Here is a 14553-nt window from a genome sequence, read left to right as displayed (position 1 = left end):
CCATCATAAGAATGTTCTCTCTTAATTTTATGGATTTTGCCAATGTGATCACATAAACTTCCTGTCCTCAGAGAGGTTGGCACACTGTGGCCCTTGAGCCAAACACAGCCCACCACCTGCTTGTGCAAATAAAGTCTTATTGAGCCATAGCTACGGCGATTTGCCCTACGAGCAGAGCTGAGTGATGGCAAGAGCCCAAATGGGCACCCAAAGTCTAAAACACTTATTACCTGTCCCTTTACAAAAAAAGTCTGCTGACCCCTGATCTAGAGGATGCAGAAGGAAGGTGGCCTAGTCAGGAAACATGGCAGAGAGACAGGCAACTTGATCCAGGGCAGACAGCAGTGAGGCTTCTGGACCCCAAACCCCCAGGGAGGTGGCGCCCGTTGCAGATGTGGAGGGCAGGTGCGCTGAGGTCACATCAGGCCTCCTGGGAGCAGGGCTCTTTCTGGATCAGAATTTACACACATAATGCAGGGACAAGTGGAGTTAGCTGGTGTCCTGAGGCTTCCCTGGCAGACAATCCGCCCAGCCTCAGGCCAATGCAGAACATTCAGCCTGAACGCCCCATACTGTCACCCTGTGCCTCCTCATGCTGTCACAGACTGGCCCAAATCCGCTTCTGAACTGAGAGCTGCTAGCCAGGTGGTCCTAGGAGCGAGGCTCATGCCCTCAGGTCTGGGGCTCATCCTGCCCATGGCAAGATTATAGGCCGACACATCATCGATCCACTAATTTCTTGACATTTGACTGCTCTTTGATGTCCCAAAGTCAAGGCACCATGAATCTAGGGCAACCTACTGTCCTTTCGGCTCTCATCTACGTTCCTGAGAGGTGGCTCCTGGCTTCTGGGATCACAGTCACACCAGTGGGGAAGCTCAATGTCACATGGCAGCCAGCCCATCAAAGGTTGCCTCTTGCTCTCAGAAAAGTTTTGGTCACTGAGTCAGATATATTTTTGGTAGCTTCCTCCCCCTGGAGCTAATGCTTCTACCTGTCAATCGTCCTAATACTTTTTTTCCCAAGTTTATTTGTTTGTTTCCTCGGGGTGCAATGTACCCAGTTTTTTCATGCACTCTTCCCTTCTCTGGAAATGTTCCAGTTTATTAATGTGCCTCTTAAAATAGCATGCCCGGAACTGGACAAAACACTCCAAACGTTCCAGTGTTGTTCGGTGTCCCACAGCACTCCGTTATTGTAACTGAGAATGCAATATAGCTTCTTTATAACTCATACTTCATACCGTGATCTTGGACCCATGACTCGTGTTGAAGGGTGGATGATGGGGGTGAGGGGTAGAGGTGGGGAAAAATTAACATGCTCTGAGTGTCTTGTAAGTGTCAGTCTAGATACTCTAACTGATACTTCATTTGCTCTTCCGACAAGCCTGCAAGGTAGATATTATCCCCCATTTTGCAGATGAGGAATCTGAGGCTCAGAGAAGTTAAGTAATTTGCCCAAGGTCACATAGCTGGTGAGTAACAGTCCTGGGTTTGGAAACTTTGTCTCGGCTCTGAAGCCTGCATTCTTTCTCTGCAGTACACTTCCTAACGCCATGGAGCTTGGGACATTTGAACCTCAAGGTCATTTTCATATGAACAGCTGTCAGCAAGGTTTCCCCAATACTATTCTTGTGCCTTTTTTTTTTTTTTTTTTTAGATTAATTACCTTTTTCTTCTGGTTATAAAATAGTACTTACCCTCTGGGGAGAAATGAAAAGTGTAGAAAAAAATAAAATAAAAATAACAACTCTGTCCACAAACTTATCTTCCAAAGTTAACCATTATTAACCTCTATCACATCTTTTTACAGCCTTATGGTCTATGCATGTATGAGATTGAACCACATGAAATGGCCGGTACTCAATCATTTGATCTACAAAAGAGGGCAATTTCATGTAATTCAACCTAATACTTTTTTTTAACAGATAGCAGGAATCACACTGTACATATAAAATTTGTATTCTGGGGGTGCCTGGGTGGCTCAGTAGTTAAGCGTCTAACTTCGGCTCAGGTCATGATCCTGGGTTCCTGGGATCAAGCCCCGCGTCGGGCTCCCTGCTCCGCGGGAAGCCTGCTTCTCCCTCTCCCACTCCCCCTGCTTGTGTTCCCTCTCTCGCTGTCTCTCTCTGTCAAAGAAATAAATAAAATCTTTTAAAAAAATTTTGTATTCTGCTTTTTCACATAATGTTACATTCTTAGCACGTGCTGACATCTTTTAAAACGCTTGGTAAGCAGCATTTTAATGGCAGCATACATTAAAACACTGATTTAAAATAATTTAGTTAATTGTTCTATTGTTGGACATTTGAGTGTTTTTCATCACTAATCGTTCTGTGATCAACATCTTGATGTATAAATACGCTTTTCCTTTTGTGCTTATTTCTTTGTGTGTGTGTGCTAATGTCTTAGAATTAATTCCTAGAGGTAGAAGGGAGGTCAAAAGGAATGCATATTTCAAAGGTTCTTGATACATGCTACTTTCAGGAGAGATTGAAGCAATTTTTGGTCCCACTCTACCCTCAGCTGCATAGAATATTATTGCCTGTAAATATTAGTTCATTTGGTTGGGAACAGATTGTATAGCATTATTGGTTTAATTTTCATTTCTTTGATTCTTTTTAAGGCTGTCACACAATTTGGTTTTTTTTTAACCTAAAAGATGCAGGTTTTACATTTATCTTTATATGTCGCCTTTTCCCATCCCATTGAGATTCTTTCTGAATCAAAGATGAGTCAGTAATGGGAAGTGGCTGTGGGCTGCATCCATATGAGTGCAGTGTAGAGATCAGGAGAGGTGATGGTCCCACTCTTCTCCTTCCTGCTCAGAGAGTACATTGGAGCTTTCCAGCTCTCAGTTCTGGGTGTCTTATTTAGGAAGGACGTTGACAACAGAGCATATTAATTGAGCAGAAGGGTGAAGGATCGTGGAAAGAGATTGAAGACACAGGAAAAATGTAATGCTGAGACTATATGTGAGAGACGAGCGGGTAGAAGAGCTGTATTAAGAAATGACAGATCTCTCTGTACAATATTTGCAACCCTTCTAGAAGCCCGAAACGATTCCAAAATGCAAAGTTTATTTAAAAAAAAATAATGCTAGCCCCGCATTGGGCTCCCTGCTCAGCCGGAAGCCTGCTTCTCCCTCTCCCCCTCCCCCTGCTTGTGTTCCCTCTCTCGCTGTGTCTCTCTCTGTCAGATGAATAAATAAAATCTTAAAAAAAAAAATAATGCTAGGCCTTAGATACAGACAAATCCAATTATTTCAAGTGGTTCCAAAAGTAGGTCCAGAAAAAAGACCAATAGGAGCAATTTAAAAGTAATAGATTTTAGCTTCACGTGAGAAAAAATGACCTAATATTTTGCACCCTTGTATACCAGATGACTTCCTCAAAAGGCCAGGTGAGCCTATATCCCTGGAGGTATTCAAGCAAAGGCTTGAATTCAGGGTGATGGTAAGGGGCACTACGCATGGGGTAGAAGTTTGAGTTGGCATCAGATGATCCCCGAGATCTTCTCCAAAGCCAAGGTGTTCCGAGTCTATGAGCTGAGGTCCGCGGAATCTGATCAGCAGAGCAGTCAGTATTGAAAGGTTCCAGCTGCCTGAGCAGGTACACTCTGAGGCAGAAAAAAGCCCAGCCACCGGGTGGGTGGGGCTGACACATGCCTCTCTCTGCAGCACGAGTACCTGATGAAGCTGAAGGTCATGTACACCGTGGGCTATAGCTCCTCCCTGGTGATGCTCCTGGTCGCCCTCAGCATCCTCTGTGCTTTCCGGTGAGAACACATTGCCATCTCTCTGTCTCCCCAGCCTTCCACAGGCACAGAATTTGGGTCTCCTTAAATTACTCAGGCCAGAGAAAGGAAGGTCTGGGTGGGCCACTTGGTGACCTCTTGATCTAAACCTTACCCGTGGCCAAACACTGATGTTCCTGTAATCTTGTTCATATTTTTTATTCATTCCACAGTTACTGTGTGTAACGAGGAACTTACTGCACATGTACTATTTGTAACTTTCACACAATGCTATAAGATGGGTATCATTACCCCCGTTTTACAAGTGTGTTAGCCAGACTCTTGGTTGCAAGAAACAGAAATCCACCTTAAAACAGTTTAAGTAAACAAAGGTGACCTGACCCACATAATTGACAAGGTCAGGGGTGCTGGCTTTAGGAATGGCTGTATCTAGGTGCTCAAAGGTATCAGCAGAACTAGGTCTATCTCCCTCCCTTTCTCGACTCTGCCTTGGCCTCATCCTCAGGTAGGCTCTCAGCAGGGGTGGCAGAGACAACCACCAGCAGCCTCAGGGGTACATTCCACCGGCTCGGCCACACGAGGACAAGGAGAGCTTCTTCCCCATTAGTTGCAATCAAAGTCCTGGGGTGGGGATGGGGGTGGGGATATCTCATAAGCTGGGCTTGGGTCACATGCCCAACCTGAGCCAGTCACGGCAGCCAGGGGTGGAGTACTCTGATTGGTCAGGTCTATCAACAGGGTGGGAGGATGGAGTCACCCCCACTCAGAGCTGGAATGGGTTCCCCATAAGAAAGCTTGCTTCTGGTACCAGAAGATGGGGAAAGAGTAACAGACCTCTGACCCCTCCCACAGAGGAAGAGACTCAGGCTCTGGAAGGTGAAAAGGCTTGCCCGAGGTCAAGGTCTAGCTAAGAAGTGGCCGCGCTCCTGTGGCTCTGGCCCCCATGGCCCTGCATTCTCTCTCTCCAGGAGGCTTCACTGCACCCGCAACTACATCCACATGCACCTTTTTGTGTCCTTCATCCTGCGTGCCCTGTCCAACTTCATCAAGGACGCCGTGCTCTTCTCCTCGGATGATGTCGCTCACTGTGATGCCCAAAGGGTAACATGCCTGCATGGCCCCGAGTGTGGCCAGGCTGCCCACACTCAGCCCAACTCCGGGAGAGGGTGGTGGCCCCCTTGCCCTTCCCCCACGTCCCAGCTGAGGTTGCACTTAATGCCTAGTGCTGGGCCAGGGGGCCTGGGGAGAGTCCCATGTCTCCATGTGCACAGTCTGGGTCATGTATGAGGGCAGTTTGTCAGGAGGCCGCTGGGGGCTGCCCTTCAACTCCCAGCATCCAGGAGTGGCTTAGCCACTCTGGCAATTAGATACATAGTGAGGCTCGTCTTTTCCCTCCACCTGCCAAGTCCCAGCTATGGACAGATGGCCAGGTCTAAAGAGGGCTGGGGTTGGGTGTAGAAAGAAAAGTGCGAACATATGCCTAGGTTCTGCAAACACAGGTCTGTAGCAAAACAATTGTTTTGTTAAATCTAACCCCCTTCCTCCTTCTGAATGCTCAGATAACTCTTAATTCTTTGCAATATTGCTCTGCGTTATCAGTTGGGAATCCCTTTTGCAGCATATACCAGAACACAGCACATCAGTGGCTCAAACGGATGGGGATTGTTTCCCACATCAGCCGTCCACAGATGGGCAATCCAGAGGTCGTACGGCGGCTCCGTGATGCAGTGGTGGACACAGTCCTTTTCCCTCTTTCTGCTCCAGCGTGCTTGATGCCATGCTTTAACACTGCTTGTTTACAACATGGCTGTTGCAGCCCCAGGCCTCACATGCATGTTCCAGTCAAAAAAGAGAGTCAGGGTTAAACAGTTTTTGTCTTTGGGCAGCTTTGCCTTTTTAGGGTGGGAAAGAATGCCTGCCCCAAGACACCTATCTACATCTCATTGGCTAGAACCGTGTCATGGGACCACACCTAACTGCAAAGGAAGCTGGGAGATCGGATTTTTTTTACCATCATAGTCTCCATAGCAGAGGAAAACAAGGGAGAAGGGATTGGAGTTTGAGATTGGTTCGGTCAACCTCCCTGTCACTTCCCACCACTCAAATCTGTAATTCTTTACGGATCTGTTAAGTTTGTGTTGTTCATAGTTGTGTGTGTGTGTGTTTTCTGACTCCAGCTGAATCTCCCTTCAGGATATTGTCAGGATGAAGTAAGAGTACCAGAGTGAGAGTCAGAAGACTTAAATTCAGGCCCCCCACCTCACTGACCAGCAGTGGAGAAGTCCAGCAGTGTCCCGCAGGGAACCTTCTTGGGTTCCACCAAACATCAGACTCCTGGGCCAACCACGGGCGCCCCCCAGAATCCAAGTCTGCAGGAGGCCGGAGGGCAACACCGGCCTCTCCTCCTCCGTGGATGTGACCTCCACGTAGCCCATGTAGCAGCCCTCGGGCCATCCCAGAAGCTGTCCTCTCCCCAGGGGACAGCTCAGGGAAAGGAAAGGGGACCCTTGCCACATGGCCCAGGCACAGCTTCCGGCGATCCCCGAAAGAGACAGGCCTCTAACAAGTCACTGCGTCAGGCAAGGCCAGCACTGGCCCCCCATCTGGTAGTTAGAGGTCTCCAGAACAGACGCAGTGTGCCAGTCGGGGGCCATTTTCACTATAATCAATGTTGCCCTCCTAACATAATTGGTATACGTCCCTTCTTCATCTGTTTCCGGGGAAAGAGCTTGGAAAGGATTTTGTTACTCCTTGGCTCAGAAATCCCTTTCCTTCTCTCGGCCTGGTGCTCATCTGCAAAGGAGGCACTTGGGAGCTGGGCCCTATGTGACACAGATTTTACTGCTGGCGGTCAGCTCCAGGGTTCGAACGCACTGCCTACTTCTGTGATGGCCCGTTAGCCTTCTTGGCTGAGCCTCTTGGCATGTGGACTTCCACCCTCTAGAGAACTCCTGGGCCTGGCCTTCTGAGAGTGGACAGCCACAGGGGATGGCCAGGAGCCCTTAGAGACTCTCTCTGTGACCTGACCCCTCCTGCGCCCTGTCACGTCCTTCAGGGGTGGCCGCCAGTGGGGAGCCCGCTGTTGCCCAGCCCCTGGGGCTCACCTGCCTCTCTCCTTGCAGGTGGGCTGTAAGCTGGTCATGGCTTTCTTCCAGTACTGCATCATGGCCAACTACGCCTGGCTGCTGGTGGAAGGCCTCTACCTTCACACGCTCCTCGTCATCTCCTTCTTCTCCGAAAGGAAGTGCCTCCGGGGATTTGTTGCCCTCGGATGGGGTATGTTTCTCCATGGGCAGAACGGCAGGGGTATGTGGAAACAGGCACTGAGCCAGAAGATTCGGTTTCTAGTTCCAGCTCCACACACAGTTAAGTTAGCTAATTTGTGGAATCTTAGGCAAGTTACTTATTGTTTAACCCCCTGGCTTTGGTTTACTTGTATGTCAAGTAGGAATTCACAGTTAAAATGTAGCCCCAGCTTTGGCCACCCAAAGTCTCTTACCATTTGATACCAACCAACGCTTGTTGCTTCATCTTCCTTAGACGTTCCATTCATGTATTTTCATTCTTGCTTCCTTTCTATATCAGTTAGTGTACTTTTGATTGTAGGTATCAGAAAATCTGGCTTAGATCAGCTTTAAACATAAAAGAAAGCATTGGCTCATGTATCTGAAAAGGCCAAGGATCACCAGCTTCAGGTGAGGCTGGATCCAGCAGCTCAACAACATTTCTTTGTGCCTTTCGACTTTGCCTTCTGTAACGTCAGCTTGATCTCTAGGCTGGTGCTCCCAGTGTAACTGCCAACAGCTTCTGGGCTACCAGCTTCCTTGTTGTACCTAATGAGAGAAAAAAGCCCAGCATTCCCAACAAATACTCTGAGGTTCACTCTGATTGGACCAGCTTGTCTCAGACACGTCCTGAGCCAATCACAGAGGCCTGAGTGAATGGAATACACTGATTGGCTTAAGCTATTCAAACCACATGGCTTCCCAAAGGAATTTCAGGGTTCATTTGCAGGAAGGAGGGGAAATGGCAGTCAGGTAGCCAACTGCAGGCCGCATTCTTTCTCTTCCCCCTTTCTTTTCTGATCAATGAAGATGATAACTCCATTTCTTGAGCACTTACTATGAGCAGGGCAGTTTACATGCATTAATTAATTGCCACCACAACCTCCAGAGGCCCTTCAAAGAAGCCTGCTAAAAGACGGGATGTAATATGCTCAGCTCACACTGTAAACAAGGGCAGACCCAGGATTCAAACCAAGGCTTGCCTGTTTCCAAAGGCCCCTTAACTCTTATTCTGCCATTAACAAACATCCATCCATCCATCCATCCATCCATCCATCCATCCATCCATCCATGTACCCATCCATCCGTCTGTCCGTCCATCCATCCATCCATCCATCAGTTGTTCATTTGATAAACATATGTAAGTTACCCATTGGGTTCTAGAAAGATAGCCAGGTTCCTCTGAGTGACTCATATGCTTACAGGGATAGTCATGTGTACCAGCCATTAATTTCATTTTCTTTCTTCTTAGTGCCTTTAATTAAGAAGTGCCCCTGCCAGGAAAGCCCTGTCTTTTCTGCTTGTCTAAATCCTTCCATGCAAGGGCCCCATCTCCTCACATCAGGGAAGTCACCTGAGCTGCCAGAGCTTGCCGAGCCTTCCTGTAGACTTTGGCAGCCTGATTAGCACATAACCCTTAGCCAGTGGGAGCTGTGGTACTCTGCAGATCTTTGGATTTCTGCAGAAAACAGTAGTCCCAGAGTACTGGGGGACCAGGGACCTGCCTTATGCAGTTGACCCCAAAAAAGGACCCCATTTGGAACCTCGTTCACTGACCTTGACTCCCAGATCTGCCAGGATCTCATCATGTGAATATAGGCAGTTTCATTATCTGTAATATCAGGATCATAACTTTTTCAACTTCTTCGAGCATTTCTTTGTGCTCAGAGGGGCTTCTAGAGATTACAGAAACAAAAACAGTTCCATCATTCAAAGGGGTCGTATCAAGCAGGGAGACAAAATTGCATTGCAACATCTCCGTCACGGATTTTTAGGAGGGTTTATTTTATTTTATTTTATTTTAAAGGTTTGTATTAATTTGAGAGAAGAGATAGAGCACAAGCTGATGGGGAGAAGCAGAGGGAGAAGCAGACTCCCTGCTGAGCAGGGAGCCTGATGCGACTCGATCCCAGGACTCTGAGATCATGACCTGAACCGAAGGCAGATGCCTAACCAACTGAGCCACCCAGCGCCCCATGGATTTTTAGGAGGGTTTAAGTGAGATTATGAGAACCTTCCTTTCTTTCTCAAGTAATGCAAAGCCCTGAGATAGAACAGCACATAAGGCAGAGGTTCCTCCCCTCCTGGTCTCTCTGCCTGCACCACCCCAAGGAGACCTTGAAGGGACTTAGGAAGGTCTAAAGTTTTCCGTCTGGGAGAAGCCTTTCTCTTGCAAAAGCAGGGACCCCTCCTCAATTTGTATGCAACTTGTTTCCCCAGAGATGAGTTGCTTAAATGAGTACATGCTCACTGTATAACTGCAAAAAATAAAATTAAGTAGAAAAAAATTACCCTGGTCTCATCTAATGAACATTTTGGGGGGTTTTCTTCCAGACTATTTTTCTTACTGAGTTTTTCTCTGCATTGTTGTGGTCATTCTTTTTTTTTTTTTTTTTTTTAAGATTTTATTTATTTATTTGTCAGAGAAAGAGAGAGAGAGAGAACACGAGCACAAGCAGTGGGAGCGGCAGGCTCCCCGCTGAGCAGGGAGCCTGATGCAGGACTTGATTCTGGGACCCTGGGATCATAACCTGAACTGAAGGCAGATGCTTAACCGACTGAGCCACCCAGGCGCCCCTGTTGTGGTCATTCTAAATGTAGAATTCTGAATCTTGTTTCTTTCTATTGACACACAGGCATGCTCTGTATTCTTCCACCTCTGCCATAAACATTTTTAACTCATCTCTGTACCTATTTAACCAAATACCTATTGTATGGACATTTGGTTGTTTCTAATTTTCCACTATTATAAGTAACACAGTGATAAATACTTTTATGGACAAAGCTTATTTCCATGTGTAATATGGGATCCTAGAATTGGGATCACTGGATCAAAAGGAGTGGGCACTTTTAAGATTTTTTTTTTTTAATTTTTTTGAAGATTTTATTTATTTACTTGACAGAGAGAGACACAGCGAGAGAGGGAACACAAGCAGGGGGAGTGGGAGAGGGAGAAGCAGGCTTCCCGCTGAGCAGGGAGCCCGACGCGGGGCTCGATCCCAGGACCCTGAGATCATGACCTGAGCCGAAGGCAGACGCTTAACGACTGAGCCAACCAGGCGCCCCAAGATTTTTAATACTTACCCAACACTTTTACTTTTTCAAGGTGGCTGGGGTGTCTGTCTGCACCCAGAAAAGGGTGACACCTCTGGCTTTTGTGGGGATGAACCAAGCTCCCACTCACTGAGTTGGTGGCTCTCCAGTTGGAGCCAGCATCAGAGTCACATGGAGGGTGTGTCAAGCCCAGCTGGCTGGATCCCCCGCCCAGTGCCTCTGAGCCAGTTGGCCTTGGGTGTAGCCAGAGACTCCTCACATCTAACAAGGCCCCAAGTGATTCTGATCCTGATAGTCTGGGGACCACACTAAGAAACCCTAACTTGAGCCATTATTGGTTTTCCCACTTTCTGCCAACTCTGTTAAAGATGGGAGACAACGAACAGGTGGCCCTTCAGAACCCATGTTCTTTGCCCAAAGCATCCAAAATTGAGCCAAGGAATTAAAAAATATATATATTATTTTTATTAAAGTCATGCACATACTTGGTTTAAATAACTAAATAGCGGGGTGCCTGGGTGGCTCAGTCGGTTAAGCGTCTGCCTTCGGCTCAGGTCATGATCTCAGGGTCCTGGGATCGAGCCCCGCGTCGGGCTCCCTGCTCAGCAGAGTCTGCTTCTCCCTCTGCCTGCCACTCTCCCTGCTTGTGCTCACTCTCTCTCTGTCGAATGAATAAATAAAATCTTTAAAAAAAAAGTCCTATTCTATGTATGTATCCTTATATCTATGTAAATGTTTACTGCTGAGCCGAGTGGTGTACAATGATTTTACTTCCAATAGTTAACCTTTCGTTTTTTACGGAGTCACTTTTGATTGACTTATTTGTTTTATGTTGCTGTCCTTAATTCCCCCCAGTTCACCCAGAGCACTGGAAAACTCTCCAGTGCTGCTTCCCGATCATCCCATGCCAACAGGAAATCTATTAGTTCCTATTTGTTGGTTTCTTCCTGCTGTATTCGTTTCCTATGGGTGGCCGTAAACAAATTGCCACAAACTCGGTGGCTTAAAACAATAGAAATTTATTCTCTCACAGTGCTGGTGGCCAGAAGTTCGAAATCAAGGTTCTGGCAGGGTTGATTCCTTCTGAACTGCTCCATGCCTCTCTCTCTTCCAGCTTCTGGTCGCTGCTGGCAGTCCAAGCGGATTTTGGCTTGTGGCTGCATCCTTGTGATTTCTCCCTCCGTGTTGACGTGGCCTTCTTTCCGCTGTGTGTCCTTCTGCTCTGTGTCTCTCATGGTCTTCTCATAAGGATGCCAGTCATATTGGATTAGGTCCCCCATATGACTGGCATCCTTCTAAGTATGACCTCTTCTTAACTAATTACACCTGCTAAGACCTTATTTCCAAATAAGGTCACACTCTAAGGTTCTGGGTAGATAGGAATTTAGGGAGGATGCTTTTCAACCTGATAGAGCCAACAATGTTCTTTCTAGAGCCTTCTGATTTCCTGCCCTATTTGGGCTGGTTGTTCTCTAGACTTGCTCAATTCCCTTACCCTTCATGCTGAGAATTTCCTTCATTTCCCTCTATAAATCCTATTCCTTTTTTTCTTTCTTTCTTTCTTTTTTTAAGATTTTATTTATTTATTTGAGAGAGAGAGCACAAGCAGGGAGAATGGCAGAGGGAGGAGCAGACTCCCTGCTGAGCGGGGAGCCCAACTGGGGGATTGATCCCAAGACTCCAGGATCATGACCTGAGCTGAAGGCAGACGCTTAACCGACTGAGCCACCCCGGTGCTCCTCCTTTATTTCTTATCTCCTCCGTGGTTGCTCCCTGGTGGTGTTGGAGCACGTGCTCCGGCACCTGTCTAGCAAAGAGTTCGTGGAATGTACATGTTTTTGCATTGCATATCTGAAAATCTTTTTCAACTTTCACACCTAATTTATAGTTTTCCTAGGCAAAAATTTAGGTTGAAAAAATCGTTTTCTCCTAGGATTTTGGAGGCTTTCTGTTTGGGCATCTGATGTTACAGGATGTGCCGTGTTATTCTTTTTTTTTTTTTTTTTTAAGATTGTATTTATTTATTTGAGTGAGAGAGAGAGAACACTCGCACAAGCAGGGGCAGAAGGCAAGGGGCAGAGGCAGAGGGAGAAGCAGACTCCCCACTGAGCAGGGGGCCTGATGTGGGGCTTCATTCCAGGACACTGAGATCATGACTTGAGCTGAGTGCAGATGCTTAACCGACTGAGCCACCCAGGCGCCCCTGCCATGTTATTCTTCTTCCCTGGGCATTTTTACTCATCTCTTTCTACATAAGCTGCAGGGTCTTCTGTCTGTCCCCTCTGTTTTGAAATGCCCTAGGGATGTGCCCCAACTCGAGGTGATTTCATCCTTTTTGCTGACATCCGGTGGTCCTTTCATCTGGAAATTCACATCCTTCATTTCTTGGACCATGTTCTTACATCACCTATTTGATTTCTTTCCCTTGGGTTTTTATCCTCTCTTTCTGAAACTTTTAATCAGATGGCGCATATCCTGGAATTGACCTCTGATTTTTTCGTGTCTTTCCTCCTACTTTTCATTCCACTCTTTGTGTTCTGCTTTCCGGGCGATTCCTGGTCCTTATCTTCCAACCCATCTATGGAGTCTTTTATCTTGGTTATCATATATTCAATTTCTAAGCCCTCTTCCTTGTTCTCAGACTGCTCCCTATTTTCGGCATCCTGTTTGGGTCTTGCAGATGTAATCTTTCCTCTTATCTCTCTGATGATATTCCTTAGAGTTGTTTTGTTTAAGTTCCTCCTGCAGCCTGCACGGTCTGTTTCCTTTGAGTTCCTTCTCTCTGATTGTTTTGGTCCCTGTCTTTTATGTAATCAGCTTTCCTCAGATGTCCGTGACCTTGACTGTCTGTTCATGTTTAAGAATGAGTCACTTCAGAGCGGACTGAAGACCCCATGTGTGGGGTGGCGGGGCATGTCTCTCAAGGGAGACTGGGCTGGAAGTGGCCACTGTGTTGGAAGGGGTCCCCAGCATCGCCATCTATAGGCCCTTTGTCTGGGGCTGTTGGATTCCTCCAGAGAAAAATTCTTTCATCTCCTGCCTGGGTGTAAACCTGGCTGCTGGAGGTCTGAAACCTGAGCAGCCCAGAGACGGGGCTGTTATCATTTTCCTGTGTGGACGAGCACGTCCATTAGAAATACAATGAGCCACATATATACCCTAAAATTTTCTAGTAGCCACAGTAAACACAGTAAAAAGAAGCAGGTAAAATTAACCTCAATAATCTATTTTATTTAACCCGGTATAAAAATATTTTCATGTCAGCATATAACTAATATAGAAATTAGCATATTTCACATTCTACTAAGTCTTCAAAATCGGGTGGCTTGCACTTACTGCACATGTGCTGTGGGACCAGCCACATGGCAAGCAGGCCGCAGCCACGTGGGGAGAGCGGCCGCTGCCCAGGACAGCCCAGCTGTAGACCATCACTTCTCCCTTCTCTTCCCTGCAGAGGGCCTCCCGAGTCTGCCCCAGGCTCCCAGGACACTCTGTGCCCCTCCTGGCGTTCAAGAACCTCTGATTCTGCCTCAGTTTGCAGGGCATGCCTGGTACCCTAGAAGCAGGAAGCTACAAGGATTTGTTTGCACAGGATTTACAAGGGGGTTTCTGTGACACCTGCTCACTCCCAGGCTGGGTGAGCTGCCCTGTTCCCTTACGGGGGTGTTGAAAATTGAGTCCCCTTTCCCCGCTCCCTCCTTTTTTTTTTTTTTTTTTTAGATTTTATTTATTTATTTGACAGAGAGAGACACAGCGAGAGAGGGAACACAAGCAGGGGGAGTGGGAGAGGGAGGAGCAGGCTTCCTGCTGAGCAGGGAGTCCGACGTGGGGCTTGATCCCAGGGCCCTGGGATCGTGACCTGAGCCGAAGGCAGACGCTTAACGACTGAGCCACCCAGGCGCCCCCCTCCTTTATTTTTAATCTTCAGGTTCTCCGGCCATTTTTGTTGCTTCGTGGGCTATCAGCAGGCACTTTCTGGAAGATGTCGGGTAAGCTGTATGAAGGAGAGGTAACAAGAGTGTATTTTATATTGTCCAGTTCTTCAAGCAGGATGGGCACTTCTTTGGAGCTATCTAGAAGAAGCTTGTTTTTTAAACGGCGGGGGGGGGGGGGGGGGGGGGGGGGGGGGGGGCCCACAGGCGAGTACTCTGGAGTGCTGGGCTGGTGTGAGCTTGCAGATGGGTGGTGGCCTCTACCGTGTCCACACCCTCCTGGGCCTGCCCACACCATCAGCTCTGTGGAAAGCAGGTGCCGGGCAGGAGCCATGAAAGTCCAGGCAGGTGCCACTCAGTGAGGCAGCTCTGGGCCAACCGAGCTTCTCCTTCCTCCTGGGATCCCCTCCTCTGCTCCTCCCTACCCCTGGGGTGGGGGGGGTGCTGTGTGAGAGTCCGGGAGGTGGGTGTAGGAGAGCGGCATTCCCAGTGACTCCTGATGGGGACAGAGAGATCTAGTCTTTTCTC

General features: G+C 47.6%; 1 protein-coding gene across 1 annotated transcript in view; it reads left to right on the top strand.

The window, feature by feature from the left end:
- The window catches only part of SCTR (secretin receptor), a 75169-nt gene that overhangs the window by 49123 nt on the left and 11493 nt on the right, over nt 1-14553 (top strand). Inside the window, exons 7-10 of the mRNA XM_035006547.1 lie at nt 3679-3776; nt 4724-4856; nt 6878-7031; nt 14022-14082. Coding sequence (XP_034862438.1) covers nt 3679-3776; nt 4724-4856; nt 6878-7031; nt 14022-14082 — 446 coding nt within the window. The remainder of the gene's footprint in view (nt 1-3678; nt 3777-4723; nt 4857-6877; nt 7032-14021; nt 14083-14553) is intronic.

Source organism: Mirounga leonina, unplaced genomic scaffold (genome assembly GCF_011800145.1).
Source record: "Mirounga leonina isolate KUSES-001 unplaced genomic scaffold, KU_Mleo_1.0 Mir_151, whole genome shotgun sequence".
NCBI classification, from domain to species: domain Eukaryota; kingdom Metazoa; phylum Chordata; class Mammalia; order Carnivora; family Phocidae; genus Mirounga; species Mirounga leonina.
Note: the sequence above shows the minus strand (reverse complement) of the source record. Positions and strands in the feature narration are given on the sequence as shown.